A 14692-nucleotide genomic window follows, 5' to 3' on the forward strand; every position below is an offset into this window, starting at 1 on the left:
GCTGGCCAGGCTGTCTTGAACTCCTGACCTCAGGTGATCCGCCCACCTCGGCGTCCCAAACTGCTGGGATTACAGGCATAAGCCAAGGCACCCAGGCCTAATGGTCATTATTGTCATTCATTGATTCAGCAAATAGTGGAGTGCTGGGTGCTCAGCCCCTGTAGCTTGGGTGTCAGAGGTGTGTGAGGCAGGCATTCCCAGGTTCTCTCCTGCCCAATAAAACCTTTTGTCTTTGGAGATACTGGTGACATCATGAATCCCAATCCTGTGCAATGTGCTATGACAAAGGAAAGGACAGGGGTTGACACAAGGGGCAGGGACAGCCTATGACACTGAAGAGGAGGCCAGAAGCACATTCCTACCCGCTCTCTCAAACTCCATGTTCAGGGGCAGGATCATCCAAGACCCTGATGAGGCGGGGGGCCTTTTTTCGGCTAAGATGGTATCTGAATGGCTTTAAGGGTAGCTTTCTTCTGATCACATGAGATTTCTGCTTGTGTCATGAAGAATGGGTCAGAGGATGAGGAGGCTGTGGCTGCAGCTGGGGCGGGTTGCGGGGACCTACGACGAACAGTAGGGCTCGGTAAACGCTGCAAGGGGAGCCTGGCAGGCCGTACATCCCAGTGCAAAGCCCGCCGCCTCTCGGCCTGACACCACCCGTGGAAGCAAAAAGGGGAAATCATGTCCTTTGTGCCTCTGTGTCTGTGGTAAGCGGGGCCCTCCAAGGGGCGGGGCCGCCGGCAGGGTCCCCCAGTGGCCTGGGTCTCAGGGCAGAGCTGTGCCTGGGGCTCGCAGATGTCTGCAAGGCCGCGGAGGGAGGAGGGTCCAGACGCAAGCCCTTATATCTGACCTGGACGTCTGCGAGGGTCTGACTCGGCTAGTCGTCCCTGAGGTGCGTGAGTGCGAGGGTGTGGGACACGGCCGGATCGTCCTAGGGCCCCGTGGATTAGCAAGGCACCCGGACCTCTGGAGAGGGCTTAACGGGGTAGCAGGGAGAGGGCGGGCTCGGGAAGAGCACCCTTTAGGCGAGGGGTTCTCGGGGAACCGACCGGCGCGTCCCAGCCCCGGGCCCGGTCCAAGCTCCGCCGCTGCCTCCGCACCCAGGCGGACCCCGCCGCGCCGCGCCCAGGTTTCCAGCGCCGCCCGAACCCCCGCCCAGCCCACAAGGCAGGGATTCTGTGGTCCTCACTGAGTCATCTGGACCAGAACTAGACTAGCCCAAGGTCACCGGGCGTTCCTGGCGAGGCCAGGGCCGCGCCGCGCCACCCCTGGTGCATCCCGGGAGCCGCGCCGGTCTGCGGCACCTGGGCGGCGGACGGGGCGCGGGCGGGGCGGGCGGGCAGCGGGCACCGGTCAGAGAGGCGGAACTCCCCGCCGCCAGCCCTGTAGTTCGCCTCGCGGGCGGCGGCGCGGCCTCCTGCCGGCCTAGCCCTACGCCCAACCACAACACCCAGAAGGCCGCGCGGCATGGGCGGGACCTGCGGCGACGAGCGCGGCGGTGACATCACCGCCGCATTCAGCTCCTTGGCCCCAGCTCCTCCCAGCGTCCGGGCCCTCGGCCTCGCACGGCCTGACGGGAACCGTGGTCCATCCCCTGGCGCCCCCAGCGACGGCACGGGTAGCACGGACTTCAATTCCCGGCGTGTCCTGCGCGCCGAGGCATGTTAACGGCAGGAGGGGGAGGGCAAGCAAAGGGAAAAGCGGCGCTGGGGGCGGAGTAAGGCGGGGTGGGGGTGGGGGCCCATACCCCTCCCCCTCCCCGCTGCTCCTTCCCCCTCCCCCGACGTAAACTGGGATCCCTTTCCCCTTGTGTCCGCCATATTGGACTCTAACTCTGGTCAGCCGCGGCGCCGGGACTGTGGACTCGCGGTTCCTCCCGCCTAGCGGCCTGCCCCGCATCTCCCGCCCGCCCCAGCCCTCCCCGACCCGGACGCGACCCCGCGCAGCGCCCCCCGGCTGGCCGGAGCGCCCGCCGCCGCCGCCGCCTCAGCCTCCCCGCCTTCCCCGCCCTCCGCCGCCGCCCGCGGCCCCCGCGCCCGCTCTGCGCCCCTCTCCCCGCCCGCCATGAGCCCAGCCGACGCCAAGCGCGGGGCCAAGCGCCGGAAGAACAAGCGGGGCGGCGGCGGCGGCTCCAGCGGGGGTAACGGCGGCGCGAGCAGCGGCAAGGCCGGCCCGGCGGCGGCGCTGCGCGGCTCCCAGGCCGCGGGCCTGGCGGCCCCGGGCAGCGCAGCAGGCCTGGTGGGCGGCGCGGCGGCGGCCAACGGGCCTCTCGGCGCGGGCGCGAGCGCGGGCGGCGCCGCCCCCGGAGGCTACTTCGAGGTAAGCGGCGGCAGCGGGCGGGGGTCGATGGCGGTACGCCGTCGCCGTCCCCCCGCGCCTTGGCGGAGCTCGGCCTCCCGCTGTCGGCCCGAGCGCCCCGGGCCTGGGAGCGGGATGCTGCGGGCGGGCGGATAACGGGTCCTGCGGCGCCGCGCTTGCCGGGGTCCCGGGGCAGGGCGGCAGGTGGGCCGTGCTCGGCGTGACGCGGCCTCTGTCAGCCTCTTGAGAGGAGAACCTGAGCAGAGGCGGCGGGAGGGCGACACTGGGGCCTCCGCTCACGGCGACGGGCTAGTCCGCAGGCTGGAGCAGCCCCTCACCGGGCGGGGACGTCTCCGGGGTGCAGCACCGCTTACGGCGCTTCGCCTTCCGCTGGACCCGGCGGGTGATGCCCGCGAGGCCCGGGCTTCTGTTGTGGCGTCTCGCCCGCTGCGGCGGTTCCAGAGCGACTGCGATTCCAGGAGTGAGCAAAGCTGCCCTTTCGCTCCCGGGGCTTTGAAATGTTTCTCTGTGTCCACCTTCGTTATTCCCTGAGCGTGATGATTGAGAAGGGCCTCCCGGAAGTTTTCCTTTGGTCCTCCTATGTGGTTATTTGAAATCTACCTGACAGCCACCTGGAGCTGGCAGCCCTGGCCCCTCCTCCCCCGCTTTGTTAAGTTTTCAGGGGTATTTAGTGGTTTGGTTACTCAGGTATGTATTTAGGGTTCGAACTTAAGGAATTTGAAAGGTGGTTTTTTTCAGTTTTGTTTATGAATACAGCTAGCACACATTGCACCTACCAATTACGGATTCCTGCCACTTTTATTCAACCGTTGGTCACAACATTTCAGAGGGTACACTATTTATAAGTGGGTATGCAGTTGGCACAGTCATTTCCAGTTATCCCATTGTCTCCTGAAAGATAATAGATTTTTTTTTTGAAAAGTTGCGTTCTTATAACGTTATTTGAACTCTCAAATTATGTAGTTTTAAAGATATTGCGCCGGGCGCGGTGGCTCACGCTTGTAATCCCAGCACTTTGGGAGGCCGAGGCGGGCGGATCACGAGGTCAGGAGATCGAGACCATGGTGAAACCCCGTCTCTACTAAAAAAAATACAAAAAATTAGCCGGGCGTGGTGGCGGGCGCCTGTAGTCCCAGCTACTCGGAGAGGCTGAGGCAGGAGAATGGCGTGAACCCAGGAGGCGGAGCTTGCAGTGAGCCGAGATCGTGCCACTGCACTCCAACCCAGGAGACAGAGCGAGACTCCGTCTCAAAAAAAAAATAAATAAATAAATAAAGATATTGCAATTAAAAAACGAAATAAGCGTTGGGAGTATTTTTGTGCTAAATCATGACACAAATTGTTTTTTTTTTGAGACAGAGTCTCGCTCTGTCGCCCAGGCTGGAGTGCAATAATGGCGCGATCTCGGCTCACTGTAACCTCCGCCTCCCAGGTTCAAGCGATTCTCCTGCCTCAGCCTCTCGAGTAGCTGGGACTACAGGCATGCGCCACCATGCCCGGCTAATTTTTGTAGAGACAGGGTTTCACCATGTTGGCCAGGCTGGTCTCGAACTCCTGACCTCAGGTGATCCGTCCACCTTCGCATCCCAAAGTGCTGGGATTACAGGTGTGAGCCACTGCGCCGGCTGTTTTTATTATTATATTGTTACATTAGGGTCTTGGGCCGTAGTCCTGGACTTCAGTCTCCTGAGATTGCCCTCATCCAGTATCCTGGAGATCAAAATAGGCTGTAGTTCTTGGGATCAAGGATGAGTCTTGAGCGTTTGGATCATTGGGGTTTTTAAGGGCAGTGTTTGCTGCTGTCGGGTAGGGGAGGGTGGGGGGTTTGCCTGTGCATATCCTTACCCAAAATATTGATAATTTTTTGCTGTAGCTGGATGTGAAATATATTCATTTCTATTGATTCAATAAAAACTAGTTGGTGGCACAATAAAGTTCTTAGTTTTAGCCTTTCATACCATTTCAAGTTTTAATAATTTACATTTGCTTCGCAATACTTAGGTAAAATATAACTTTATTAATATTTTTTGTTTTTTTTTTGAGACAGAGTCTCACTCTGTCGCCCAGGCTGGAGTGCAGTAGTGCGATCTTGGCACACTGTAACCTCCGTGTCGTGGGTTCAAGCGATTCTCCTGCCTAAGCCTCCCAAGTAGCTGGGACTACAGGTGCCTGCCACCATGCCTGGCTAATTTTTTTTATATTTTTAGTAGAGACGGGGATTCACTATGTTGGGCAGGCTGGTCTTGAAGTCCTGATCTCTTGATCCGCCTGCTTTGGCCTCTCAAAGTCCTGGAATTACAGGCGTGAGCCACCGTGCCCAGCCCTACCTTTATTATTTTTGTCATGTTATTCAAAATCAGATAACTGTATGCCTATTATTAGTAAGATAGGGTCTTGCTATGTTGCCCAGGCTGGCCTTGAGCTTGTGGGCTCAAGTGATCCTTCTCATCTGAGTTTTACTAATGGTTAAGGATACAGACCCTTTCCACTGTGCCCACCTGAGTATTATTTTTGACAGGACTGTGATATTCTGTTAAACTAGTATGCATCAGGGTTTTGTTGTTGTTTTAAAAGAGACATGGTGTCTCTCTGTTGCATAGGCTAGAGTATAGTTGCCTGGTCACAGCTCACTGTAACCTCCAATTTCTGGGCTAAGCAGTCCTTCCAAGTAGCTAGGACTCTAGGTATGTGCCACCATGCCTGGCTAATTTTTTCTTTTAAGCTAGAGACAGGGTCTCACTATGTTACCCAGGCTTGTCTTGAACTCTTGACCTCAAGCGATCCTCCCATCTCTGCCTCCCAAAGTGCTGAGATTACAGGCGTGAGCCACTGCACCTGGCCTATCAAGGTTTTTGACCATGACCCACTCTAATGACCCACTCCAAGAAATAAAATCTGTTAAGATCTAGGAAACATACACATAAACACAAAAATTTCACAAAATATTTTAGGGCCGGGCACAGTGGCTCATGCCTGTAATTCCAGCACTTCGGGAGGCCAAGGTGGGTGGATCACCTGAGGTCAGGAGTTCGAAACCAGCCTGACCGACAGATGATGAAACCCCAGAGATGGTGAAACCCGGTCTATACTAAAAATACAAAAATTAGCCAGGTGTGGTGGTGTGCACTTGCAATCCCAGCTACTTGGGAGACTGAGGCAGAAGAATTGCTTGAACCTGGGAGACAGAGGTTGCAGTGAGCTGAGATCTAACCATTGCACTACTGCCTGGGCAACAAGAGTGAAACTCTGTCTCAAAAAAAAAAAAAAAAATCCCATCCTGGTTGACGTGGTGAGGCCTCGTTTCTGCTAAAAATACAAAAAATGGCCAGGCGCGGTGGCTCACGCCTGTAATCCGAGCACTTTGGGAGGCTGAGACAGGCAGATCACGAGGTCGGGAGATTGAGACCATCCTGGCAAACACGGTGAAACCTGTCTCTACTAAAAATACAAAAAATTAGCCGGGCGTGGTGGCGGGCGCCTGTAGTCCCAGCTACTCCAGAGGCTGAAGCAGGAGAATAGTGTGAACCCGGGAGGCGGAGATTGCAGTCAGCTGAGATTGTGTCACTGTACTCCAGCCTGGGCGACAGAGCGAGACTCTGTCTCAAACAAACAAACAAACAAACGAAAACAAAAATTAGCCAGGCGTGGTGGCAGGTGCCCTGTAGTCCCAGCTATTCTGGAGGCTGAGGCAGGAGAATGGCATGAACCCGGGAGGCTGAGCTTGCAGTGAGCCGAGATGGCGCCACTGCACTCCAGCCTGGGTGACAGAGTGAGACTCCATCTCAAAAAAACAAACGAACAAAAACCAAAACAACAGGCCGGGTGTGGTAGCTCACATCTGTAATCCCAGCACTTTGGGAGGCTGAGGCGGGTGTATCACCTGAGGTTAGGCGTTCCAGACCGGCCTGGCCAACGTGATGAAACCCTATCTCTACTAAAAATATGAAGATTAGCCGGAAGTAGTGATGGATGCCTGTAATCCCAGCTACTCCGGACGCTGAGGCAGGAGAATCGCTTGAACCTGGGAGGTGGAGATTGTCATGAGCCGAGATTGTGCCATTGCACTCCAGCTTGGGCAACAAGAGCGAAACTCTGTCTCAAAAAATAACAAAAAACAAAATATTTTAATACTTTTCTGATCTTTTTTATTCCATGTAATCTCATTAATAAAATCTGGGTTATAGTTCACAGAATTAGTTCATTGTGTATTTTTTTTGGGGAGGACAGAGTCTTGTTCTGTCGCCAGGCTGGAGAGCAGTGGCGTGATCTCGACTCACTGCAACCTCCACCTCCTGGGTTCAAGCAATTCTCCTGCCTCAGCCTCCTGAGTAGTTGGGACTACAGGTGCATGCCGCCATGCCCAGCAAATTTTTGTATTTTTAGTAGAGACAGGGTTTCACCATGTTGGCTAGGATGGTTTCTATCTCTTGACCTTGTGATCCACCTACCTTGGCCTCCCAAAGTGCTGGTATTACGGGTGTGACCCACCACAGCCTCTGTATTGTGTACTATTGAGTTGTGTGCTGCACCTTGACAGTTGCTTTTACTGTATTTTAAGCTTTTAAAATATGCCCCCATCTTGGATGGTATTTTATTTTATTTTTGAGACAGAGTCTTGCTCTGTTGCCCAGGCTGGAGTGCAGTGGTGCCATCTCGGCTCACTGCAACTTCTGCCTCATGAGTTCAAGTGATTCTCCTGCCTCAGCCTCCTGAGTAGCTGGGACTACAGGAGTGCACCACCACACTTGGCAATTTTTTTTTTTTTTTTCGAGACGGAGTCTCACTGTCGCCCCAGCTGGAGTACAGTGGGGTGATCTTAGCTCGCTGCAACCTCCGCCTCCTGGGTTCAAGTGATTCTCCTGCCTCAGCCTCCTGAGTAGCTGGGATTAGAGGCATGTGCCACCACGCTTGGCTAATTTTTGTATTTTTAGTAGAGACGGGGTTTTACCATGTTGGTCTAGAACTCCTGACCTTGTGATCTGCATGCCTTGGCCTCCCAAAGTGCTGGGATTACAGGCGTGAGCAACCGCGCCCGGCCATTTTTTGTATTTTTGGTAGAGACGGGGTTTCACCATGTTGGCCAAGCTGGTCTCGAACTCCTGACCTCAAGTGATCTAGCTACCTGCCCCGGCCTCCGAAAGTGCTAGAATTACAGGCGTGAGCCACCGCACCTGGCCGATATTTTAAACTTTTAAAGCTGTCTTTAGTTTTTAAGGTTCTTTGTAAGTATTTTAACAATTGTTCGTTAAAGAAACTCTTTATGGTAATTGGGGTAAAATATTCTTGACACATACCACAGAAAGTCTTAATGTAATTCTGAAGCCTCTGAATTGTTTCCCCACAGATGGTGAGCTTTTTGGAGTACGTTGTATGGTGCAAAATGGCACCCAAAACAATACCACCCAGAAACAGTGAGTGGTTTCTGGCCCTATGGTTCCCAGGGAGGCTTTCTGAGTCCCGGCAAGCAGCGTCTACACTCCGTAGTCACCAAGCCAGAAGGTGGATAAGAGAGAAGGCAGAGTGGAAGGACTGTCTCGATTTTCAGGAGTGGTCACAGTCCCACTGTCCTGTGTGCGGGATGCAGCGCTATGTGTTATACCCAGGACCACCTTCATCAAGGTGGCTGCTGAGCCAAAGAGGGTGTTTCTGCATGTGGGTAGCTTCAACAAAGGAGGAGGACCATGGGAGTAGTAGGAAAACATAACTTAGCTTATAGGGTCTTTGACCCAAAACAGAACTCTTATACACAAAGCGTGGGGAACCACAAATTTGTTAGGCTCTGTTCCATGGGCAAGATATCAACCTTGCACTACCTCAGTTTTCTTTTTTTTTTTTTTAAATGGAGTGTCGCTCTGTCACCCAGGCTGGAGTGCAGTGGCGCAATCTTGGCTCACTGCAACCTCCGCCTCCCAGGTTCAAGCGATTCTCCTGCCTCAACCTCCCAGGTAGCTGGGGCTACTGGCGTGTGCCACCATGCCCAGCTTATTTTTTGTATTTTTAGTAGAGACGGGGTTTCACCATGTTAGCCAGGATGGTCTCGATCTCCTGACCTCGTGATGCACCCGCCTTGGCCTCCCAAAGTGCTAGGATTACAGGTGTGAGCCACTGCACTCGGCCACCACCTCAGGTTTCTAAATGATAGGGCACCACAGGCTTGGTGGCTCATACCTATAATCCCAGCATTTAGGGAGGCCAGGGTGGGAGGATCACCTGAGTCCAGGAGTTTGAGGCCAGCCTGGCCAACATGGATAAACCCCATTTCTACTAAAAAATGCAAAAATTAGTTGGGCCTGGTGACGAGCACCTGTAATCTCAGCTACTCAGGAGGCTGAGACAGAATCGCTTGAACCCCGGGGGCTGAGGTGGCAGTGAGCGGAGATCACACCATTGCACTCCAGCCTGCACAAAAGAACGAGACATTGTCTCAAAAACAAAACAAAACAAAAAAACCCAAAAAATTAGCCACCATACAGTGTATCCTCTGCTTTGATGGTATGAGCATTGTGTAAACAATGCTGATGTGATTGTTATGGATCTTTGGGGTACATCAGGGTGCACTTAGAAGCCTTCCGTGTGTTGTAGAAATTGCTACCATGGTGAAATTAGGTTATCATTAACTCTAGTTCGTATTTGCCTTAGTGACCTGAGGAAATAGGTTGAAGAAAAATGTAGAACTTCCTGTGTCTTAACTAAAATTAACAATTTTAACTTGTAAAAGTTTAAATGATTACCATACAGGCTTTAGAAATGGTGCACCTGCAGAGAGCATGTCTGTGATTCAGTATTTTTTGTATGTGTACACCTATGTAATAAATATATCAAGATAAAGAATATAGGCTGGCACAGTGGCCCATACCCATGATCCCAGCACTTTGGAAAGCCAAGGTGGGAGAATCACTTGAGGCCAGGAGTTCAGGACCAGCTTGGGCTATGTAGTGAGACTCTGTTTCAACAAAAAACTTAATTATAATTAGCCTGGCCAGGCGCTGTGGCTCACGCCTGTAATCCCAGCACTTTGGGAGGCTGAGGTGGAAGGATCACGAGGTCAGGAGTTTGAGCCCAGCCTGGCCAACGTGGTGAAACCCCATTCTCTACTAAAAATACAAAAAAATTAGCTGGGTGTGGTGGTGGGCGCCTGTAATTCCAGCTACTCGGGAGGCTGAGGCAGGAGAATTGCTTGAACCCAGGAGGCGGAGGTTGCAGTGAGCCCAGATCGGGCCACTGCGCTCCAGCCTGGGCGACAGAGCAAGACTCTGTCTCTGAAAGAAAAAAGGAATTAGCCTGATGTGGTGGCATATGCCTGTAATCCCAGTTACGTAGGAGGCTCAGGCGAGAGAATTGCTTGAGCTCAGGAGTCTGAGAGTTACAGTGAGCTGTGGTTGTACCACAACAGGACTTCAACCTGGGGGACAGGGAGCCCTTATCTTAAAAAAAAAAAAAAAAAAAGAAAAAAGACTATAGATAGAACAATTTTCCAGATGCTCCCTCGTTCCCCTTCATGGTCGTTTCTACTACTGATCTGATCTGTATCCTTTAAAAGGATTTTGCCTTTGAATTTCTTTCTTTCTTTTTTTTTTTTGAGACGGAGTCTCCCTCTGTCACCCAGGCTGGAGTGCAGTGGCATGATCTCGGCTCACTGCAACCTCCGCCTCCTGGGTTCAAGTGATTTTCCTGCCTCAGCCTCCCAAGTATCTGGGATTACAGGCGTGCGCCACCATGCCTGGCTGATTTTCGTATTTTTAGTAGAGACGGGGTTTCACCATGTTGGCCAGGCTGGTCTCGAACTCCTGACCTCAGGTGATCTGCCCGCCTCAGCCTCCCAAAGCGCTGGGATTTCAGGCGTGAGCCACCACGCCAGGCCCTCTCTTTGAATTTCATAGAACAAGAATTTTTGTGCTAGGGCTCTTTGGCTCAACATTGTATTTGAGATGCATCTGTGTTGTTGTCCTAGCAGTGGATCTTTTTTTTTCATGGCATATAAACTTATTGTTGTGTTAATATTCCACAATTTATCTCACCATTCTAATGGACATTTGGATTGTTTTATGGCTGATATGGGTCAACTGATATATCTATTCCTTTCTGTACATGTGTTTTGGTGGACATGAGCACTCGGTCATATGGCTGGGGGTAGAATTGCTGGGTATACTTCAGTTTGACTTTAGTAGGTACTGTCAGATAGTTTTCCTAAATGGTACTGTTGTATGCTAATTTTTAGAAATTAACATATAGAAAAACTGATACTAATTAAAAAAAATTTTTGAAACAGACTCTCAACTCTGTTGCCTAGGCTGGAATGCAGTGTTATGACAATGGCTCATTGTAGCCTCAGCCTGCCCTGCTCAAGCAGTGCTCCCACCTCAGCCCCACAGGTAGCTGGGACTACAGGTGTGCACCACCATGCCTGGCTAATTAAAAAAAAAAAATTTTAAGGCCAGGTGCAGTGGCTCATGCCTGTAATCCCAGCACTTTGGGAGGCTGAGGTGGGCGGATTATGAGGTCAGGAGTTTGAGGCCAGCCTGACCAACATGGTGAAATTGTGTCTCTACTAAAAATACAAAAATTAGCCGGGTGTGGTGGCGGGTGCCTGTAATCATAGCTACTCAGGAGGCTGAGGCAGAGAATTGCTTGAACCGGAGAGGCGGAGGTTGCAGTGAGCCGAGATTGTGCCACTGCACTCCAGCCTGGGTGACAGAGCAAGACTCCATCTCAAAAAAAAAAAAAATATATATATATATATATATATATATATATTTTTTTTTTTTATAAAGATGGGGTCCCATTGTGTTTCCCAAGCTGATCTCTTTTTTTTTTTCTTTTTTTTTTTTTTTTTTTTGAGATGGAGTCTCGCTCTGTCACCCAGGCTGGAGTGTAGTGGCACGATCTCAGCTCACTGCAAGCTCTGCCTCCTGGGTTCCTGCCATTCTCCTGCCTCAGCCTCCCCAGTAGCTGGGACTACAGGCGCCCGCGACCACGCCCAGCTAATTTTTTGTATTTTTAGTAGAGACAGGGTTTCACCGTGTTAGCCAGGATAGTCTCGATCTCCTGACCTTGTGATCCGCTCACTTCGGCTTCCCAAAGTGCTGGGATTACAGGCGTGAGCCACCGCGCCCAGCCTCCCAAGCTGATCTCAAACTCTTGGGCTCAAGCAATCCTCCCACCTTGGCCTCCCAAAGTTTTGGGATTACAGGTGTAGGCCACTGTCCCAGCCAAAATTGAATGTTTAAAATGTGCATTTTGCATTTGAATTTTAGCAACTGTAGATTCATATATCTACTACCACAGTCAGGATACAGAACAGTTTAATTGTTCACAAAAACTCCCTCATGTTATAGTTACACTCTCCCCAACTCCTAAAGTCTTGGCAGCCATTGCTCAGTTACTTGGTATGATTTTATCTTTTGGATAAGTCCTATAAATGGACTCATACAGTGTGTAGTCTTTTCAGGAAGGTTTATTTCACTCAGCATAATGACTTTGAGATTCATCCAAGTTGTTGCATGTATCAGTAGCTTGTTCTTTTTTACTGCTGTGTAGTATTCTGTTGTGTAAATGTACCACAGTTTGTCCTTTTTTCCATTGGTGGACTTGGGGTTGTTTTCAGGTTTTGGTGATTATAAATAGAGTTGCTATAAACATGTCTATACAGGATTTTTGTGTGAAAGTAAATTTCAATTTTCTAGGTAAATACCAAGGAGTAGGAGCTGGTCATATGGTAACATTATGTGAAACTGCCAAACTATTATCCAGAGTGGCTAATACCATTCTGCCTACTCACAGCAATGTCTGAGAGTTCTAGTTGCTCTGCATCCTTGCTAGCACTTGAGATTTTCAATGGTTTTTGTTTACACTATTATTATTAATATTTTTTTAGTACAGATGGGGTTTTGCCATGTTGCCCAGGCTGGTCTCAAACTCCTGAGCTCAGGCAGTCCGCCTGTCTGGCCTCCCAAAGTGCTAGGATTACAGGTGTAAGCCTTGGCCTAAACTGTTTCTTAAAAAACTCTTTTTGTGGGCTGGGTGTAGTGGCTCACGCCTGTAATGCCAGCACTTTGGGAGGCCGAGGCAGGCGGATCACTGGAGGTCAGGAGTTTGAGACCAGCCTGGCCAAGGTGGTGAAAGCCCATCTCTACTAAAAATACAAAAAGTAGCCAGTTGTGGTGGCACACACCTGTAATTCCAGCTACTCGGGAGGTTGAGTTGAGGCAAGAGACTTGCTTGAACCGGGGAGGTGAAGGTTGCTATGAGCCGAGATCGCACTACTGCACTCCAGCCTGGGGAAGAAGAGCGAGACTCTGTCTCAAAAAAAAATAATAATAATAATAATTCTTTTTGTGGAAATGGGGTCTCACTATGTTGCCCAGGCTGATGTCTGTCTCCTGGGCTCCAGCGATCCTCCCACCTTGTCTTCTCAGTGTTGGGATTACAGGCATGAGCCACCGCACCCAGCCTTAAGCTAGATAGATAGATAGATAGATAGATAGATAGATAGATAGATAGATAGATAGTTTATAACTCCTGACCTTAATATATATGTATGTGTGTGTGTGTATGTGTGTGTGTGTGTGTACTTTTTTGTTGTTGTTGTTGGAAGTGGAGTCTCACCCTTTTGCCCAGGCTGGAGTGCAGTGGCGTGATCTTGGCTCACTGCAACCTCTGCCTCCCAGGTTCAAGTGATTCTCCTGCCTCAGCCTCCCCAGTAGCTAGGATTACAGATGTGTGCCACCACACCCAGCTAATTTTGTACTTTTAGTGGAGATGGGGTTTCACCATGTTGGCCAGGCTGGTCTTGAACTCTTGATGTTCAGTGATCTGCTCACCTTGGCCTGCCAAAGTGCTGGGGTTACAGGCGTGAGCCACTGAGCCCGGCCTCTTAATATTTTAATAAATAGGTCTGTAGTGGTATCATAGTTTTAATTTGCATTTCTCTAGTGCCTAATAATATTGAACATGTTTCCTGTGTTTATTTGCCATTTCTGTATCCTCTTGGGAGAAGTGTTTTATCAAGACTTTGCCTATTTTTTTTTAACTTTTTTTTTTTTTTTTGAGACAAAGTCTTGCTCTTGTCCCCCAGGCTGGAATGCAATGGCACGATCTCGGCTCACTGCTACCTGTGCCTCCTGGGTTCAAGCAATTCTCCTGCCTCAGCCTCTCGAGTAGCTGGGATTACAGGTGCCTGCCACCACACCTGGCTAATTTTGTATTTTTAGTAGAGACAGGGCTTCACCATGTTGGCCAGGCTGGTCTTGAACTCCTGACCTCAGATTATCCGCCTGCCTCGGCCTCCCAAAGTACTGGGATTTCAGGGGTGAGCCACTGTGCCCGGCCTACTTTGCCTATTTTTTGAAAGTTCTCCATGATTCTGAATTCAAATCCTTTGTCATACATAATTTGCCAACATTTTCTTCAAATCTGTAGCTTATCTTTTTATTGAGACAGTGTCTCATTCCGTCACCCAGGCTGGAGTGCAGTGGCATGATCTCGGCTCACTGCAGCCTCCGCCTCCCAGATTCAAGTGATTCTCATGCCTCAGCCTCCTGAGTAGCTGGAGTTACAGGGGTGCGCCACCCCGCCTGGCTAATTTTTGTATTTTTAGTAGAGATGGGGTTTCACCATGTTGGCCATGCTGGTCTTGAACTCCTGACCTCAAGTGATCTACCTGTCTCAGCCTCCCAAAGTGCTGGGATCATAGGTGTGAGCCACTGCACCCAGCCTGTTAACTGGTTTTTTGCAGAGAAAAAAAAATTAATGTGAATGAAGTTCCGTTTACCAATTTTTTCCTTTATGGATCATGGTTTTGGTGTCATTTCTAAGATCTCTGTTTTAGCTCAAGCTTATGAAGATTTTTTTCCTTCTATGTTTTCTTCTAAAAATTTTATAGTTTACTTTTTTTTTTTTTTGTCAGACAGAGTCTCATTCTGTCACCCAGGCTGGAGTGTAGTGGTGTGATCTTGGCTCACTGCAACCTCCGCCTCCCGGTTTAAGTGATTCTTGTGCCTCAGCCTCCTGAGTAGCTGGAATTACAGGCATGTGCCATCATGCCTGGCTAATTTTTGTATATTTAGTAGAGACGGTGTTTCACCATGTTGGCTGTGCTGGTCTTGAACTCCTGACCTTGAGTGATGGGCCCACCTCGGCCTCCCAAAGTGCTGGGATACAGGTGTGAGCCACTGCACCCAGGCTGTAAAGTGGTTTTTTGCAGAGGAAAAAAAAAATTAATGTGAATGAAGTTCAGTTTATCAGTTTTTTCTATGTGGATCATGGTTTTGGTGTCATTTCTAAGATCTCCATTTTATCTCCAGGTTATGATGACTTTTTCCTTCTAAAAATTTTATAGTTTTACTTTTTTTTTTTTTTTCTTTGAGATGGAGTC

At 50.5% G+C, this 14692-nt stretch overlaps 1 protein-coding gene across 5 annotated transcripts in view; it reads left to right on the forward strand.

The window, feature by feature from the left end:
• Positions 1–1776: 1776 nt before the first annotated feature.
• FAM193A (family with sequence similarity 193 member A) overlaps positions 1777–14692 on the forward strand; it is a 187801-nt gene continuing 174885 nt past the window's right edge. For 2 of the 5 annotated variants that reach the window (XM_055245846.2, XM_055245845.2), the window contains exon 1: positions 1779–2319. In XM_055245846.2, coding sequence (XP_055101821.1) covers positions 2065–2319 — 255 coding nt within the window. In that variant the 5' untranslated portion in view covers positions 1779–2064. Of the gene's footprint in view, positions 2320–14692 lie in introns of all 5 variants that reach the window. The other 3 variants (XM_063619653.1, XM_055245844.2, XM_055245847.2) reach the window with 3 other exon arrangements.

The sequence above is a fragment of the Symphalangus syndactylus genome, chromosome 16 (assembly GCF_028878055.3).
Source record: "Symphalangus syndactylus isolate Jambi chromosome 16, NHGRI_mSymSyn1-v2.1_pri, whole genome shotgun sequence".
In the NCBI taxonomy this organism is placed as follows: Eukaryota; Metazoa; Chordata; class Mammalia; order Primates; family Hylobatidae; genus Symphalangus; species Symphalangus syndactylus.